This window comes from Eubalaena glacialis, chromosome 6, assembly GCF_028564815.1.
Source record: "Eubalaena glacialis isolate mEubGla1 chromosome 6, mEubGla1.1.hap2.+ XY, whole genome shotgun sequence".
Lineage (NCBI taxonomy): Eukaryota > Metazoa > Chordata > Mammalia > Artiodactyla > Balaenidae > Eubalaena > Eubalaena glacialis.
Window position 1 is genome coordinate 74,497,926 of NC_083721.1, and position 17,318 is coordinate 74,515,243.

A 17,318-nucleotide genomic window follows, 5' to 3' on the forward strand; every position below is an offset into this window, starting at 1 on the left:
TACTCCAGTTTCCTCTTTGGCACGAGAAAGCTCATAATTAACCTGCATTTCAGTTGGATTACTTGCAATGGATATAAAGTCTCATGTTTTAAATTGGGAAGAAAATGTAAACATCTTATTTGAGGAATGGAATTATACCTTTTCATTGCTTATCTCCTCAATTTGTTTTAATCTGGAAAATAACATTTGATATGTATATAGTTATCCAAAGAAGATATAGATTGAGTAATACGAATACCTTTATATATATATATGTCTGTATTTTTTAAGGGAAATAAGCTAGTAAATGCTTTTTAAATTTTTTAAACAGTAATTAGGAATTAGCCCCTTTGGTAATCACCTTATTAATTATGTTTAAAGGAAACATTGTCAGTTTCTAGCTTTTGTTTGTTTTACCATTTTGGTCTTTTTCCTTGTGAAAAATTAAATTGAATTTTAGGTAAAGGAACATATACATGTTCAAGCTTTTAATTTTGTTAAATGTTCACCTTTTTGACACCTATGTGCCAAATGTGTGCATGAATCCATCATCTGTATAGTTTTAGTGATAAAGCTTCTACAGATTTAGAAGTCTGACTTTTACCCATGTTCTTGATTTTGAGTTCCGGAACTAGTGCTCAAAAATTGTAAAAGATACTTGATTTATTTTTTAATGTATTCCCTCCCCCCCAAAATTTTGTCATCCTACGGCTCTCATTGGTATTTAAAAATTAATAATATTTGTTTATGAATGTAATATTTTGGTCTAAAATCTTTATTATGTTGAGTTATCTCAGTTTGAGATAGATATAAAGTGGTGTCTTAGTTTTCTTAAAACCAAGAAATTTTCCTTTTTAAAAACTTTTATATTTTGGCTTTGTGGTCAGTTTGTGAATCTTGCAGAATATAGTGTAGTTGTCAGCACAATGCTTTCCAACATTTGTCTTTTTTATTATTTAATTAACTTTTAAAGAATCTTCAAATTGCAGGTAGCATGAACTTGGAATATTAAGTATTTTTCCATATCGCATAGACTATGAACTGTCTCATTTTTCCTTTTATTAAAATTGTTAATAATAACTAGGATTATCCTACAGGAGCAATTTAAAATTATATTTTATTTTACTTACCTGATTAATAAGGTCTTCATCAATGTAAATGAGTAAAGTTAGCTCTTTTTTCTTTTTTTAATGGCAGAGGAGGGGAGATAGTATCATAAGACATACTGATCTTAGTAATTAAAATATTTTTCTACCTAGGATATATTGTGGGGTTTTTTTTCCTTAGGAGATGTCAAATTAAGATGAATTTATAGTGTCTTGAATTTATAGTGTATACAAAAACTGATGATGTGAGAAAGTTACCCAGAAGCAGATAGATGGTAGGGGAACTGAGTTTCAGAAATACGAATGATACATAAAGTTAATAATCAGAGAAAATTGTCTCTAACAAAAAAAAAATGTAAGTTTTAATCTAGTATTTTGTTATTTATGTTTAGAGGCTATTATTCTAAGATTCAGCAGGTCAAAATAAATTTATTTTTTGAAGACCTCAGAAGCATGAAAAGTTTACATCGATGTTTTTCCATAGTGCAATAAAATTCTTTGTAGTTTTTCATCAAATTATATAACACGATTACTATATATAAAATATAAGAATTTTTATTAATATGGTTTACCCTACTTCAAATGATTTTTTAAAAAACACTTTAATCAATATCAGAGATTGTTTCCATTGCATGTCATCCCATGTGGCAGGGCTGCACCATTTTGTTTGTTTGGAGGTATTTCCTTTAACATTTCTAACCAACCATGTGTTCCAAAGCAAAGAGACCCAGAAGTTCTTCCTTTTCTAGCTCACCTCTTGATGATTTGCATTTAGAGGCAACCCACTTGGTTTTATCTAGATGCTTATTTAACAGTCTCTATTTTAATGGTAAAGGTGATACCTTTTTAAATAGCAAGAAAACCTAACAATCTGTCTAGCTTAAAAATAGAAAAGCATCTAATCATTTTCTCAGCTTTGGAGAATTAACTTAATTTTTTAAAATAGAAATTCTAAATATGTCTAAATACAATTTTTAGTGCTTTGTATTAGTTTCAATGAAAAGGTAGAATCTCTATCTGCTAATAGATTAATAACTAATGTTTATGATAGAAATCATCTCACATGAAACTAATTTTAAAATAATGACTCAAATATTGTTTTACCTTTCATGCTTGATGAGAGTTTTTGCTTCCTTTTATGAATGGCTTTTGGCTGTGATTTTTTTTTTGTAAGTCTTTAGGTCCTTTTACTGTTTTAATAAATTAGAATTAGTAAATATGCCATACGTAACTTAGTTTTTTCTTCTAAAGAAGATTGCAAGTAAAGTGTTTGCCAATTAATGTATAGTAATGAGCAGAACAATAGTTGGGTGACTCATTTTTAGTCATAACTTTGATTATTCTGCTTAGATGTATTTTACATGAAAGTAAGCCCAAGTGAATTAGCAACTATCTCCTGTGATGTCAGTTCTAAAAGGATGATACAATTTTCTGTTTTGCTTAACAAATCAAACGCTTGCTGAATTAGCTTCAGAAAGGTTGAAAACAAAGCACCATTTATTTCAGTCTTTTATTGTATACAAATGAAGTCTTATTTATAATATAATTTTATTTCTACTTTATAACAAAAGCAAATTATTTGGGGAGAAAGATTAGTTATTTTTGAGGAAGCTCAAAAAGCTAAATTTTTATTTTAAAACAATTATTATTTGGTAATGACATAAAGGATGACAACTTTTGTTAGGATATAAATTTCTGACATAAAAATGAATCAAAATATAGTAATTTTATTTTCCTAATCTGTGGTTTTAAAATTGCCTGAAATTGTTTTTTTACTTTCAGTAGTTATCTCATTAACATCAGTTTATATAAAGCAAAACAAAACAATGCACTTCTAAAAACATAATTACCATAAACTGATTTTCTGGTGCTTTCCCCAATATTTCTTTTCTAACAACAACTGAAATAAATTATGTTTGTGAAAACGTAATCTATTTTGTATTTATTTAGACGCTGGTTTTCAATACAGAATAATCAGTTGGTTTACCAGAAAAAGTTTAAGGTAGGTGTTTTGTTAATTAAGTGAAAACCCATTGAGTCCCCAGTTTAAGTTTTTTAACTGTTCCTTTTGGTAAAGCATTGAAGTCCATAACTATGCATGTGTGCAAGATTACTGTTTATTAGTTTTATGTTTGGGTATGTATAAGAGGACTCAGAAGTGGAAAGTGTCAACATTGTGTCCTGAATTCTTAGTTCCTAGCTTTGAGATGGATTTTTCTGTGTCCCAGGATTATTACTTTTATTCCTTCACATGTTTCTTTGTCCAGCTGTGAGACAGGAATTCCCTAGTACTGTTTTGATGCTGAAGGAAAGGGTGCCTTTTAAGAAATATCACCTTAGGGCCAAAAGTGGTAATGGAGAAAGGTTAATAATTACATTAAAGTGTAAGCTTGAATTAATTTAAATAGAAACCTTTAAATTTGTTAATGTTGTTTTTACATATTTGTTTTCCTGAACCTGATTTTAAGAGTGAGGTATTTTTATTTAATGGAAAGGCATAATGAGATTATATGTGACTTGAGAATGTTAAAGATAATTAGAGAAAAAGAACTATTAGTTAATTGATGACTTGATTTTTACCTAGTTAGCCTTTATGAATGATGTATTCAACTGTAAATTTCAAACATCCACTTTACTCTTGAGATGACACAATGTGAAATTTTACTTGCTATTTTATGGTAGCAGGTTTATTCCATACAAGTTCTTTATTCTAACTAATTAGTCCATGGTTATTTCTACTCTGATAAGCTTGGTTTTGAGTTTATTTTTTTATTAAGTACTAAAAAATGATTAAAAATTTCTCATTTTCTTAGGTATTTTAAGAAGCACGTATAGGCTTCTTATTCTTCTTTCAGTTATTTAAACTTGACTCATGAAAGGCTTCTTTTTTTGGAGGAAAGTAGCTTTTATTATATGTAAGTAAGGATCAGGAGAGAAATTGATATGAAAGAAAATAGAAGAACAGAAAGCTAACATTTATTGAGCACTTGCTAATTAACTACCAAGTGTTGGACTAAGTTTATATAAACTATTTCATTTAATTCTTATACAGCAATTTTATGAGGCAGATAAAATTATTAACAGGGCAGAATTACCTTTATTAGTTATATCTATGTTGATAACTCCTATTTCTAATCTAAAATAAGATAAAATATAAACCTTTAAAATTAGACCATTTATTCCAAGTACTGTTTTTAAGTATGTTTTTATTGGTAGTTGGTATTTAAAACCTAGGTTGATAAATATGGGAGTTTTGTTTCCTTATTGTAGGATAATCCCACTGTGGTGGTGGAAGATCTAAGGCTCTGCACAGTGAAACATTGTGAGGACATAGAACGACGATTCTGCTTTGAGGTGGTCTCTCCAACAAAGTGAGTGGTTCTAAAGAATTTGAGAGTTGCTTTTATGTTTCTATAGCTTGTCTTAAAGAATTTTCCAGAATACAGAGAGATTTGTGTTGCAGTTGTGATTATATGAGCTGAAGAGGAAAAAAGTGCTCTAAAAGTAAATTTTAATAATTAATGATTACATGTATTAAGTCAGATAATTATGTAACTTCTACCCAGTATTGTATTCTTTAACTTCTATAAAGATGATTGATGTGGCCATGTGAAAACATATTAACTGTCATGGTAATGAACTGAAGTCATATATCAGATAAATTTCTTTGATAACTATCATTTCATATATCTACCGAATGGAAAAAATTAATGTCATTTTATGTGGCAAATTTAAAGTTTTTTGTTTTGGGTTTTTTTTTTAATATACGGGAATGGGTGATTTGTTTTCAGTAGGTAATTTATTTCATTGGTTCCTTGATTTCTTTATGAACATACCCTGTCGTAAAGATAGGTGAAATAAAACCTTTCAACAGAAATTAGTTTTTGTTAGAAAATTATTAAGTAACAAAGTGGACAAAAAAGTAAACCTTCTTATTTTTTGATTTAATTTAGTGTCTGAGAAAACAATGTTATTTCCTTTTAGAAGTTGTATGCTTCAGGCAGATTCTGAAAAGCTGCGCCAGGCATGGATTAAGGCTGTTCAGACCAGTATTGCTACTGCTTATAGAGAGAAGGGTGATGAATCGGAGGTTAGTAAACAATATTGCCATACCAAGTGATATATTGACAAAGTTTCTAATTTTAGTTGCAACATTGCATGATTATTATAACTTTCGTTTTTATGGAGGATTTTTTTTTGTAATTGAAATGGGTTTTATTTTTAAATTGTAGATTCAATTTCTCTTGTTTATTTCTCTTTATCATTTTATATATATGTTAATATATATTTAACATATATATTTATGTTTAATCCAGTATTTCAATATGTGTCCCAGGTATTCTGATGCAAGTATTTTTCCCCAAATATTTTATTATTCTAATAAAACAGTGAATGTGAAAGGTATTTAAAATTAAAACTGGGTGAAAAGCAAAAAAGGAAAGCTCATATTTTTAGTGGAAATCTCCCTGGAGAAGATAAGCTGAATATAGAGTCTTGGGTTGTAGTCTGGCTTTAGCTACCCAGTGAGTTTACAAACTCTTTTGAGCAAGGCCATGAGTGAGTCTTAAGAAATGGAACTCACCACTTCCTCCTACTAGCTTCCTGAAAATGGGCCATTTGTGAATCTGTACATGTCTGAAAATGTCTGTATTCTATCCTCACATTTGTTTGATAGTTTAGTTGAGTGTGGAATTTTTAGGTTGGAAATGATTATTCTTAAAATTTTTAATGGCAGTGTTTTTCTTGTTTCCAAAGTTGTTGTTGGAGTCTTTCTTGTTACCAGTCTTTAGTATTCCTCCTCTCCAATTTCTTTGTTTTCTTTTTCTGGAATTTCTGGACTGGTCTTATGATTTTCTTATTTTTTGTGTTTTTTGTTCTGCATTCTGGGAGATTTTATCAGTTAGTCTTCCAAACCTTCTATTGAATATTTCAGTTCTGCTAGCACATATTTAATTTCCAAGAGTTCCTTTTTGTTTGCTGAATGTTTGTACATATAAACCTGTTCTTTTTGCATACATGCAGTGTTAGAGTTGTGGTTCTTAATCTTGACTGCACATGATGATAACACAAGAAGCTTTTAAAAATCCCAGTGCTTAGGTCCCACCCCAGAACAATTGAATGGAGTTGGGACCCAGGCATCAATATTTTTAAAAGCTTTCTAAATGATTTCTGTGTATAGGCAATGTTGAGAACCATTTTATTAGGGGCTTTCCTTGGTTTTCTGGTAATCTGCTCATGGTTGCAAGTTAAGGACTAACCTCTTTGGAAGCTCTGAGAACACAGTTAGGACTTCGTTGACTGTGAGCTTCAGCAAAGTGTGGACCATTTTGTTGAGGAACAACCAGAGTTAGGGTCTTTGGAGTCTTTTCAGCTAAGATTCCCCAGAGAAGACTCACCAATCTCCTGCATAGGGATAAGGGGCTGGCTTGGAGCTAATTGCTGGGGATCGCAGCATTCGGTGTGTATACATTAATTTAATCCTCTGCCTTCCACCTTTTAGGTAAACCCCATCCAGTCACTCTCTGTTTTACTTTCCCAGAGAATAAACGTCTAGTCATTTGTGTGTCTTTGTAGAGAGCAGTCCACTAATGGCAGTGTTGGGGAGGGCACCTTCGATCTAACTGCTTCTTAAACAATCAGTCCTCCTACTTTCATCCCCACTTCCAAGATAACTGGTATAAATCCTTGAATCCTTTGAATATTATGTGATATAAATTGATGGACTCTTAGATTTTTCTTATTATTTCCTTAGATTTTACCTTGGTCTATTCAGTTACCATTCATCCAGCCACTCTTCAGCTCCCCAAGTTTTGTTGCTCTTATTTTCTTTCCTGTTCTCCCTATTCTTGTGGATAAATGTCTTAATTTTTTTAATTAAAAAAGCTTAAGTTTTTTAAAGTAGATTAGAGATATCATGTCATTCCACACTTAATAGTAATTTCTTAATATCGTCTGTAACCCAGTCTATATTCATATGTCTTCAGTTGTCCTAAAAATGTCTTTTACAACCTGTTTTACAAAGTAGGATCTCTTCTATGACTGGGCATTGCATCTGGTCTTATGTTCCTTGTCTTTCCATCTAGAACAGTTCCTTTTTTTCATAACAATGACGTGCTGAAAAGGTAGGGCTATTTGTTCCTGTAGAATTCCTTCTCATAGATTGCAACATAGATGATGTGTATACTTCATGCTGCAACAGGAGACATACAATATTGTTATCCAGCCACTGTTAATGCTAAAATCTTCTGTGTGAACATGAAGCAGACACATTGGATTAGGGAGATGACAATATGATCCCTCCATTGTCATGTTACATTTCCTTTCTTGTTCCCAGTCTACTTTGTTATTTTGTGTAACAAAATCTACTTCGTGTTACTTTGACGCTATAAGATCTATGCTCCATCAACCATTCATCTAATAGTTTTATAACTGAATTTGTAATTTCATTAGGAATTGCAAAATGATGATTTTCTAATTCTGTCATTCTCGTCTGCATTCCTGTGTGAAATACAGGTTTTCTTCATCAACGGAGCTTTTTAGTTACTTTAATAAAATGCTTAATTTTTTGCTTTTAATTACCACATTTGGTTGATTTATTAGCTACCTTAAGTGGGGACAGATATATGTTTTTTGGGATATCATTACACACTCATGGATTTTTGGTAAATACAGTGGGTCCCAATTAATTGCGGTAATTACTCTTTTTTCATATTCAGATTATCACAACTTTGTCCATTAAGGGCTCTGGGTAATTGCCTTTAAAAAAATTCTCTAGTTTTTAGCGGAGTTTTGAGAGGGAACAAATTTAGGTGTGTACCCAGATTATCTTGTTGAAGGAGCTAGTGGTGTTGCTGAAATACCTATGTTAGCAAAATCATACACCAGAAATAGTAGGGATTACAGGAAAAATAGGGATAGGGCCAACCTAAAAAACCATGTAAGTTTGTAACTTGAATAATTTTTGGAACATTAAAATCTCAGTAAAAATATTGGCTTGGCCAAAAAGTTTGTTTGGTTTTAAGTAAAGATAAAAGACACATTTTTCATTTTCACGAAGAACTTTATGGAACAACTTATTCACTAACCGAATGAGCTTTTTGGCCAACCCAATATTAGCCTAGTTAAATTCCTAATCAATGAACACTATAGTATAGTGTACAGATAGGACTTAACTTTAAAAATTGGTGAGGATAGCTTAAAGGAAGGGTACAGAAGGGTTGAGGCTTTGGTGACATACGCAAAATACATAAAGATCAGAGAGAATGGTGCAGTAAACACTTTCAAGTCATAGCACATGGCCAAAATGAGCCAAGAAGAATGGGGAGATGGGTGTCATTTTCAGTCCTGTGTTCCTTGAGGTGGCCAGCCCAAGTTCTGCTGTGTTAGTGTACTGTGCTTTTGGCTTCTCTGATTTGGTGCAAAAGCATTAGCTAATAAAGGAAAAATTGGGACTGAACCAACATGATTTCTGCATTATGTTGACATCCTTTCTCTATATGATAATTGCTTATGAGCTAATTCACATTATCAAACATGTTTTAGTAAAGCAGATTATATTTCTTTTTTTTTTTTAATTTTAAAGTAATCTCAAATTTATAGAGAAGTTCCAAGTATAATACAAACAATTTTTTCCCCTGAGCTATTTCAGAGTAAGCTGCTAACATATGCCCCATCACCCATTATTAATTTAGTGAGTAATTCCCACAATTAGGACATTTCTCCTGTATAAGCATAGTGCAGTCATCAAAATCAAGAAATGAGCATTGATGCATTACTGCCATTTAATTCTCAAATATTATTAAGTTTTAACAGTTGTCCCAGTAATGTTCTTTACAGCAAAAAGATGCAGTTCAGAAGCACAGGTCTCTTTTAGTTGTCATGACTCTTCAGTTTCCTTCAGTTAGGAATAGTCGCTCAGTCTTACTTTGACCTTCTTGACCTTGATTGTATTGAAGATTACAGATTTCTGTAGAATGTCCCTCATTGTTGGTTTGTTTACTCACAAGGTTATGCGTCTTTGGTAGGAATGTTGTATAAATGATGCTGTGTTCTTCTCACTGCATCCTTTCAGGTGGCACAAGATTTTGATTTGTCCCGTTATTGGTGATGTTAACTTTGATCACTTGAGTAAGGTGGTGTCTGCTAGACTTCTCTACTGTAATGTCATCTTCGTAATAGTATTTTGTGTGTGTGTGGGGGGTACTTTGAGACTATGTAGATATTTTGTTCCTCATCAGGCTTTACATTTTAAAATTTAATTATATCAATATAGGCCTCTATTTTATTCAATGTATTATAATTCATTACTATCATTATTTATTTTGTTGCTCAAATTGACCCAAGTTTGGCCAATCCAGTGGAGCCCTGGATTCTGTATCCTTTTGACATGTTCCCAGCAATCTTTGAGTTGTTCTCTACTTTCTAACATGATGAGATGTTCCGAGTTCATCTTCTTGTAGTTTCTCTGCACCAGCCTTGAAATCAGTAGTTTCTCCAAACTGCCCTAGTTCTTTTTGGTGGAGAATAGTTTGTAGAAACCAAGATAAGGGAATATACATGTGTATATACACATATACACATTTAAATCTGTATTACTTTATGTATCTATTTGTATTGAAACCATTAGGGTGCCTGTTGGTATCTCCAGTCCTAATTTAATATAACAGGGTTTGTTCTAACTCTCTCCCTTTTTATATAAATAAGCCCTTTCTCTACAGTGAGAAATCTGGCTCCCACTTATTTTTAGCAGGTTTAGTTACATAATCAGTTCCCCTGTATGTGACCAATATCCTTTCTCTGCTGCCATTTCCCACCTGCCAGGCTCTAGCATCTCTCACTAGGTGGCACTCCCACTTCGTAGTTCCTCTCTATCCTCAGGCTCTCACTTCCTTTGTTGGGCTGTCTCCCTATGCAAATACCCTCCTTCTGCTGCTTGGGAACAACAACCTGCACAGGGTCACTCTCATTTGAGGGTATGCTCCTCACCCAGCTCACTCCTCTCTGGCATACTGTATCCCCACACTTTCTTTGCTTAGCCCCACCTAACGGTTATTGAATTGAGTTTTCAAGAAGGACAAGACAAGGGCCAAATTATATTTCTGTTGATTTTATACTAAAATACTGGCTTGTTAAAGTTGAAATGTTTTTAAACCAGAAGACTTTTTAGGTCATATCTTTAATTTCTTAGGATCCCCAAACTACATGTTTGTATTTGGTCGTTATTGGTGTAGACTTTGTTGTTCACTTAAAAAATTAGCTTTTTGCTTATCTACCACCTTTTGCTTTTCTCCTCGTTTCGCCTGAGATTTTAGACATTGTGCATTCTGTTGTTGATTCACTCGTAATTATAATTATGCAATTGATCTCCTTATTAGTAAAAGGCCATACCATTTTTAGTAATTCACTGCAGTAATTGAAACAACTTGCTTGCAGTTCATTGAATACCTTGGAAAAACTTGTTATAAAATAGTATTTATTTTATTTTTGAGTCTTAATAGTCTCACGTGTACTCTCTCTGTCTCTCATCCTGCGTGTTAATTTACTGTTCCCCTTTCTCTTTGCCATTTTATCTTGTACATGCATTCATTGTGTCGGGTTATTTTTCAATATTAATGTGTTTCTCCCCGCAAGACTAAAGGCCAATTGATGGAGGAAACTATATCTTTTCATCCTTGAATCCCTGGTTCTTAGAACAGTGCCTGGCTTAGGCCCATAATAGGCCTTCAATTTGTTGATTAGAAGCATTTGTTTGGAGCATGTAGTGTGCAATCAATGTAGTATTACAATCCTTTTTTTTTTTTTTTTTTTTTAATAATTCTTAATTCTTTTAGAAGCTGGATAAGAAATCATCTCCATCCACAGGAAGCCTGGATTCTGGAAATGAGTCAAAAGATAAATTATTGAAAGGAGAAAGTGCATTGCAGCGAGTCCAGTGTATTCCTGGCAATGCCAGCTGTTGTGACTGTGGTCTGGCAGACCCACGGTGGGCCAGCATCAACCTGGGCATCACCCTGTGTATCGAGTGTTCTGGGATTCACCGGTGGGTAGGCCTGCCCAGGGTGAGAGACTTCTTTCCGTTAAACACACATTGTAAATTATTGTGTCCCATTGGTTAGAGGACCTTTCCCACTTACCTAATTTGACTGCCAGTGTGTTTTTTTTTTTTAATTTATTTATGGCTGTGTTGGGTCTTCGTTTCTGTGCGAGGGCTTTCTCTAGTTGTGGCAGGTGGGGACCTCTCTTCATTGCTGTGCACGGGCCTCTCACTGTCGCGGCCTCTCTTCTTGCGGAGCACAGGCTCCAGACGCGCAGGCTCAGTAATTGTGGTTCACGGGCCCAGTTGCTCCGCGGCATGTGGGATCTTCCCAGACCAGGGCTCGAACCCGTGTCCCCTGCATTGGCAGGCAGATTCTCAACCACTGCGCCACCAGGGAAGCCCAATGTTTTTGTATCTTTTATGAAGTGGATAAAATTCTGGTTTGTGAAGTACTTTTGAGGACTTTGATTCACCATTCATTATTAACTAGAAGATCTATCCCTATTTATATATGTGTTGAGGCCTATATTAGAGACTATGTCACATTAAGAGAGAAAAATAACTTGCATAATGTGCAAATAGAGATTTGAAAGTTTTGTATATTAATGCAGTCTTTTTTTTTTTTTCCCCACTTAGGAGTCTTGGAGTTCATTTTTCAAAAGTACGATCTTTAACTTTAGACACCTGGGAGCCTGAACTTTTAAAGGTAAAATGAATATTTGCTTAAAAATATTTTATGTTTTCACATAAAAGTCAAGATTTTATTTATTTTTCGCCACACAACTGTGCAGGATCTTAGTTCCCCTACCAGGGATTGAACCCATACCCCCTGCAGTGGAAAGGCAGAGTCCTAACCACTGGACTGCCAGGGAATTCCCCAAAGTCAAGATTTTAGAATCTGGGTTTACAAATGTATGAGTTTCTCAGTGCTAACAGTGAATTAAATTGTATTGGAACATATCTGATGTTATTTTGGCAAATCTGGTGTTTTGTTATTGTTTTTTTAAATTGCTAAGCTTATGTAGCACTCTTAACTCCATGTCAGTTCACTTTTTAAGGAAACCAGCACCCCTGCATTTTTATGTTTTCTCACAAATTATCTTAGATTCTTTGCCTTAATTTTATATTTTATAATTATACAAATTTTTGTTAAAAATATGAGATATTGCTGTAGTGAGCTGCATGATGGATTGGTATAGCATGTTGTTATCATTGCATATTTTAGCATAGCACATTTGCAAATTTACATTTTTAAGGAGTAGTAGTCATCAGACTAAGACATCCTTTTTCCTGTGTAAGGATTCATATCTATGAAAATGTCATAAAAGATTTAGGTCACAGCTGGGTTTTTAATAAGATTTACAAAATTTATACTGGTTAATAGTATACCCATTTTAATTCCCACCATTTAGTTTACCATACTGTAAAAAATATATGTTTGTTTAAAGGTTGTAGTGTATTCTACATTTATTTCTGTCTGAAAATTGTGTTCTTAATGTGCTTGTGTTTTTATTTCAATCCATAGATAAACCAATAATCCTGTCAATTAAGTAAAGTAAAAAAGTTTTCTTTGTGGTATCACTGTGGAAACATCTAAATGAAAGTGATTAAGTTGGCTCCTATGGTAGAGCCCTATTTCGATAGATTCCATAAATTGTTATGAATTCAAAGGAGAAGAAAGTGGGGGGTGGGGGCTAGCAATCTAATTTCTGCATCAACTTTGCATGTAGATATGAACTCGGTGGATTCAGTTTAGAAGCTTTGGTTAAAACACAACTGTCTGATACATTTAAAAAATATTGAGACTTAAAAAAATATTTAGAAATACTTATAAATAAAGTGTAAGGAGAAAATAGTTTGCTTCACTTCTGAGTTGTTTAAACCTTACCATGTCTGGACTTAGGCTTCTTCTTTCAGTTAACTTAGCAGATGTTGTGAATGTGTAGCCTTGTGCTAGCCACAGTAAGGGATAGAAATCTGGTAGAAGATGGGTGAGGAGAAACGCTTTCTTGAGGAGTAGTAATCTTCTAGGGGAGGTATTCCGGTGAAGAATGGCAAAATGGTGATATTGCTCTCAGTCCTTGTCTCCTTTTGTTTTAACTTTAAGCATCTTTGTGAAATGAGCATTTGCAGAACATGCAAAAAGAACTAAATAGCTCTGTTTGCTTAAGGATTTATACAGTGTTTTTTAGGAAATTATTGCTTATTTTCTGTCTTTCTGCCAAACAGCTTATGTGTGAGTTGGGGAATGATGTTATGAATAGAGTTTATGAAGCTGATGTGGAAAAAATGGGAATAAAGAAACCGCAACCAGGACAAAGGTACTGTTGTGTTAATGTGTTACCTCATTCCCCCCCCCGCCATCTTGAATATAGCTATTATTTTATTTCACTTTAATTGATATGTATTATTGAAACAGACTGTTCAGAAGAGATCATTACTGCTTCTGTTAAAATGTGGCTGTCTCTCTCTTGGGTTTGTTAATTAGATAATTATATTTTACTAGTCAGATAATAAATTATAGTCTCCAGATGAGAGAGAATCTTAAAAATTAAGGCTCCGGGGCTTCCCTGGTGGCGCAGTGGTTAAGAATCCGCTTGCCAACGCAGGGGACACAGGTTCGAGCCCTGGCCCAGGAAGATCCCACATGCCGCGGAGCAACTAAGCCCGTGGGCCACAACTACCGAGCCTGCGCTCTAGAGCCTGTGAGCCACAACTACTGAGCCTGCATGCCACAACTACTGAAGCCTGCACGCCTAGAGCCCATGCTCCACAAGAGAAGCCACCATAATGAGAAGCCCGCGCACCGCATTGAAGAGTAGCCCCCGCTCGCCACAACTAGAGAAAGCCCGTGCACAGCAACGAAGACCCAACGTAGCCAAAAATAAATAAATAAAAAATAAATTAATTAAAAAAAAAAAAAGGCTCCACATAGGAATATAAAAACTCTTAGCAGTTAAAGGAGACAAAGTTCTGTTAGTGGCAGGCCTTTAAAAAGAGTTAATCTGTTCATTAATGTCTCCAAGGATCAAGTTTCTACTACCTACAATGAATAGTATCACATTGTTTGACTTCGTTCAGCAAATATTTGTTAATTATGTATTTCATACATGGCATTATTATATTGAAGAATTACAGATGAAAAGGGTAGCTTCTGGTAGGGGAGAGTACTTACTTAATTGCTGTGTTTGAAATTTTACTTCCAATTCTATATATGGAGAGTCTGAACGAAGTGGCCGCCTTCAAGGTAGATAATTAGTTTTGTTGTTCATGTTATTTTTAGACTTTATGATTCTTTATATTAGGTATTAAAATTTTATTTGCCATAATCCTATGTTTGATTATATTTTTATGATAATTAATACTTTTTAAAAGTTATTGCCCTCTAAACCAATACCACTTAAATCAGATTCTTATTTTTTTGCTAAAGCATGTCTGTTTGAGTTATTTCAGACCTTGAGATATCCTATTTTAGCCAAAGACCTAGGCATTTTAGAAGGATGTAAGTAAGAAAAGGTATAGAACAAACTTGGTGTTTTATAGTTGTATCATAAATCAAAAATTTTAAATGTGATACCTTTTTTGGTCCCCCTTAAGTTAGAAATGCTATGTTGTTTTGAAGTAGTTGTCTTACGAAGAATTATGGTCATGACTAGTGATAGTTCGGTATGTGACATTATTTATCAGAGTAAAAATGGAATTAAAGTTAATTTCTGTAAATTTTAATAGTTTCTTGGTTATGTTTTTCATTCTGTAAAAAGCAGAAGAGAATATGTATAGGACTGAATGAGCATAGAAATTAAGACAATAAGAGAGTGCCATGTTAATACTTGTGATTTTTCAGTTTATTGTTTGTTTTTCATTTAAACATGAAATCATAGTTCATTAAATATTGGGAAGGAAAACATGCTGTAGAATGTTGCAAATTCAGTTTTAACTGGTATGACATTTAGTGACTTTCTTTGAAAAATTCAATATGTAATGGCTTCTTTTCAGTATTAGCCATGCTAAGAGATTAAGCAGAACATCATGACATTTTTATGTATACCAACCAGACAGGAGAAAGAGGCGTATATCAGAGCAAAATATGTGGAGAGAAAATTTGTGGATAAATATTCTATATCATCATCACCTCCTGAGCAGGAAAAAAAGATTGCCTCCAAAAGTTGTGAAGAAAAGAGGCTGAGCATTTCTAAACTTGGGCCAAGTGAACAAGTTAGAGCATCTCCCCAAAGTTCAGGTATTACAGTTTACTTGTTGTCTATATAAATATTTTCTTAAGCTGAAGTCACTTTCTTAATCTCTGAATTAGTAGCTGCTGTAGATTTTTTAAATGCTAAAAACCGTTTCCTTCTGTATATCCTAAAGAAAAATTGGATTTCTCTGTCTTTAAAACAGTTAAATTTAAGTAGTGTTCTGATAATTCACATTTCTAGGTACACTTGACCCTTGAACAACTCGGGGGTTGGGGCACTGACTCTCCGATCAGTTGAAAATTCTCATATAATTTGTAGTTGGCCCTTCATGTATGCGTTTCCTCCATGTCTGCTCTGCAGTTCCTCTGTATCATTGGTTCTGCATCCGTGGATGCCACCAATCCCAAATCATGTGGTACTGTAGTATTTAGTATTGAAAAAAATCTGGGTATAGGTGGACCCACGTAGTTTAAACCTGTGTTGTTCAAGGTTCAACCGTAATGTGTATATTCTTAAGGAATAAAACTGCTTAAAATGGAAGGGGAGATGGGAATTGCAAATCTATCATGCAAAAAGCCCTAAATATCTGATTAACCACCTAATAGCCTTCCTGTTTTTTCCTCCTAAATTTTTCCCAGTAACGTTTTTTCCTGCCCTTTTCCCTTCTTATGGCCTGCTTTGTGCTTTGCTAACTTGCATGTCCCCAGTGGTTGCTGTAAATAGCGACGAGGCCAGGCGGGAGTCTCTGTTCTGTCCTGATGAGCTAGATTCACTCTTCTCCTACTTTGATACTTCTTCAAAACTACGTAGTAGTAAGTACTACTCTTGTGGAGCATTCCAAGTCTGTGCCCGTGGTCATTGTGCGGTGTGGCCATTTCTCTAGATGTTACCCATTGTCTCAGAATTACATGTTACTTACAGTCATACGATAAATTAACTCTTTACTACCCCTGACACATTACGGGGTAATGAGATATGTTGTGACTCTGAAAATAAGTTTATTGCCAGGCTTCATGACTGATTCATATTTTGATAAGTGAAGTGTTCCAAAGGATTAAAATTGTCATAAATTTATTCTACTGGTGGTGGCTGAGATCACGTTGATGTATCAGAGCTCATTTTAAAACCTCATTGATTGTGGGACTTTTTTTCTTAATGGTGCAAACTTTAATCACTAGCTGGTTTTTCTTTAAAACAGTCAAAAGTAATGACAGTGGAATCCAGCAGAGCTCTGATGATGGAAGAGAATCTTTACCTTCCACAGTGTCAGCCAATAGTTTATATGAGCCGGGTGAGTTTTGGTGAAATTCAATGTTAATTGGTATTGTTTGCTGAAAAATGCATGTGGAAAATGCCAAGTTTGATTAAATAGTTTCTGAAAGAAGTGGTTAGTCTTTTAGAAGGTACGAAGGGGCAGTTAATACTGCTGAATGAGAAAGCAGCTATTTTCATATTTAGAAGTTCTCTCTTAGCTGTACATTTTTCTAAGCCTCAAGATATGTGTCAGTAGCTAAGGATAATTTTTAATCCACATGAACGGTATTTCTTATTACCCGTTACCTTTTTTTGTGGCTGTCTTTTCTTATCAGGAGAAAGAGATCAGCAAATCCCCCCCATCCCCCCCAAGTTAGGTTTTTCTTCTGACCTGTGCTTTCCTCCTATATTCTCTCCTTTATGATTTCAGTGGTTATGATCTTGCAGAATACTCAGGATAGTAAGCATCCTTTAAATTATTTGAACTGCTTGTACTGCAAATTGTGATGATGGTATTGGACCATTCTAGGAATAAAGTGAGGTTTGGTCTAGTAGTAAAATCCTTTAGGGATTCTTACTGCTTCTTCTGAGTCTCTAAGTCCAGGCTTATAGTCATATGCCTAATTTTAATCTAATACAGAGTAATTTACCTATCCATTGGATACTGGCAAGGCCATAAAGGCCTGGTGTACTAGTCGATGTATTTATAAGAGAAGAAGGTTGTGGAGAGTGATTAGTCTATAGGAA

At 34.0% G+C, this 17,318-nt stretch overlaps 1 protein-coding gene across 6 annotated transcripts in view; it reads left to right on the top strand.

The window, feature by feature from the left end:
- Nucleotides 1-17,318, top strand: part of ACAP2 (ArfGAP with coiled-coil, ankyrin repeat and PH domains 2) — a 145,543-nt gene that overhangs the window by 117,154 nt on the left and 11,071 nt on the right. For 4 of the 6 annotated variants that reach the window (XM_061193241.1, XM_061193244.1, XM_061193246.1 and 1 more), the window contains 8 exons: nt 3,036-3,087; nt 4,356-4,456; nt 5,070-5,175; nt 10,916-11,124; nt 11,758-11,827; nt 13,351-13,442; nt 15,177-15,361; nt 16,516-16,608. In XM_061193241.1, the coding sequence (XP_061049224.1) occupies nt 3,036-3,087; nt 4,356-4,456; nt 5,070-5,175; nt 10,916-11,124; nt 11,758-11,827; nt 13,351-13,442; nt 15,177-15,361; nt 16,516-16,608 (908 nt within the window). The remainder of the gene's footprint in view (nt 1-3,035; nt 3,088-4,355; nt 4,457-5,069; nt 5,176-10,915; nt 11,125-11,757; nt 11,828-13,350; nt 13,443-15,176; nt 15,362-16,515; nt 16,609-17,318) is intronic. The other 2 variants (XM_061193242.1, XM_061193245.1) reach the window with 2 other exon arrangements.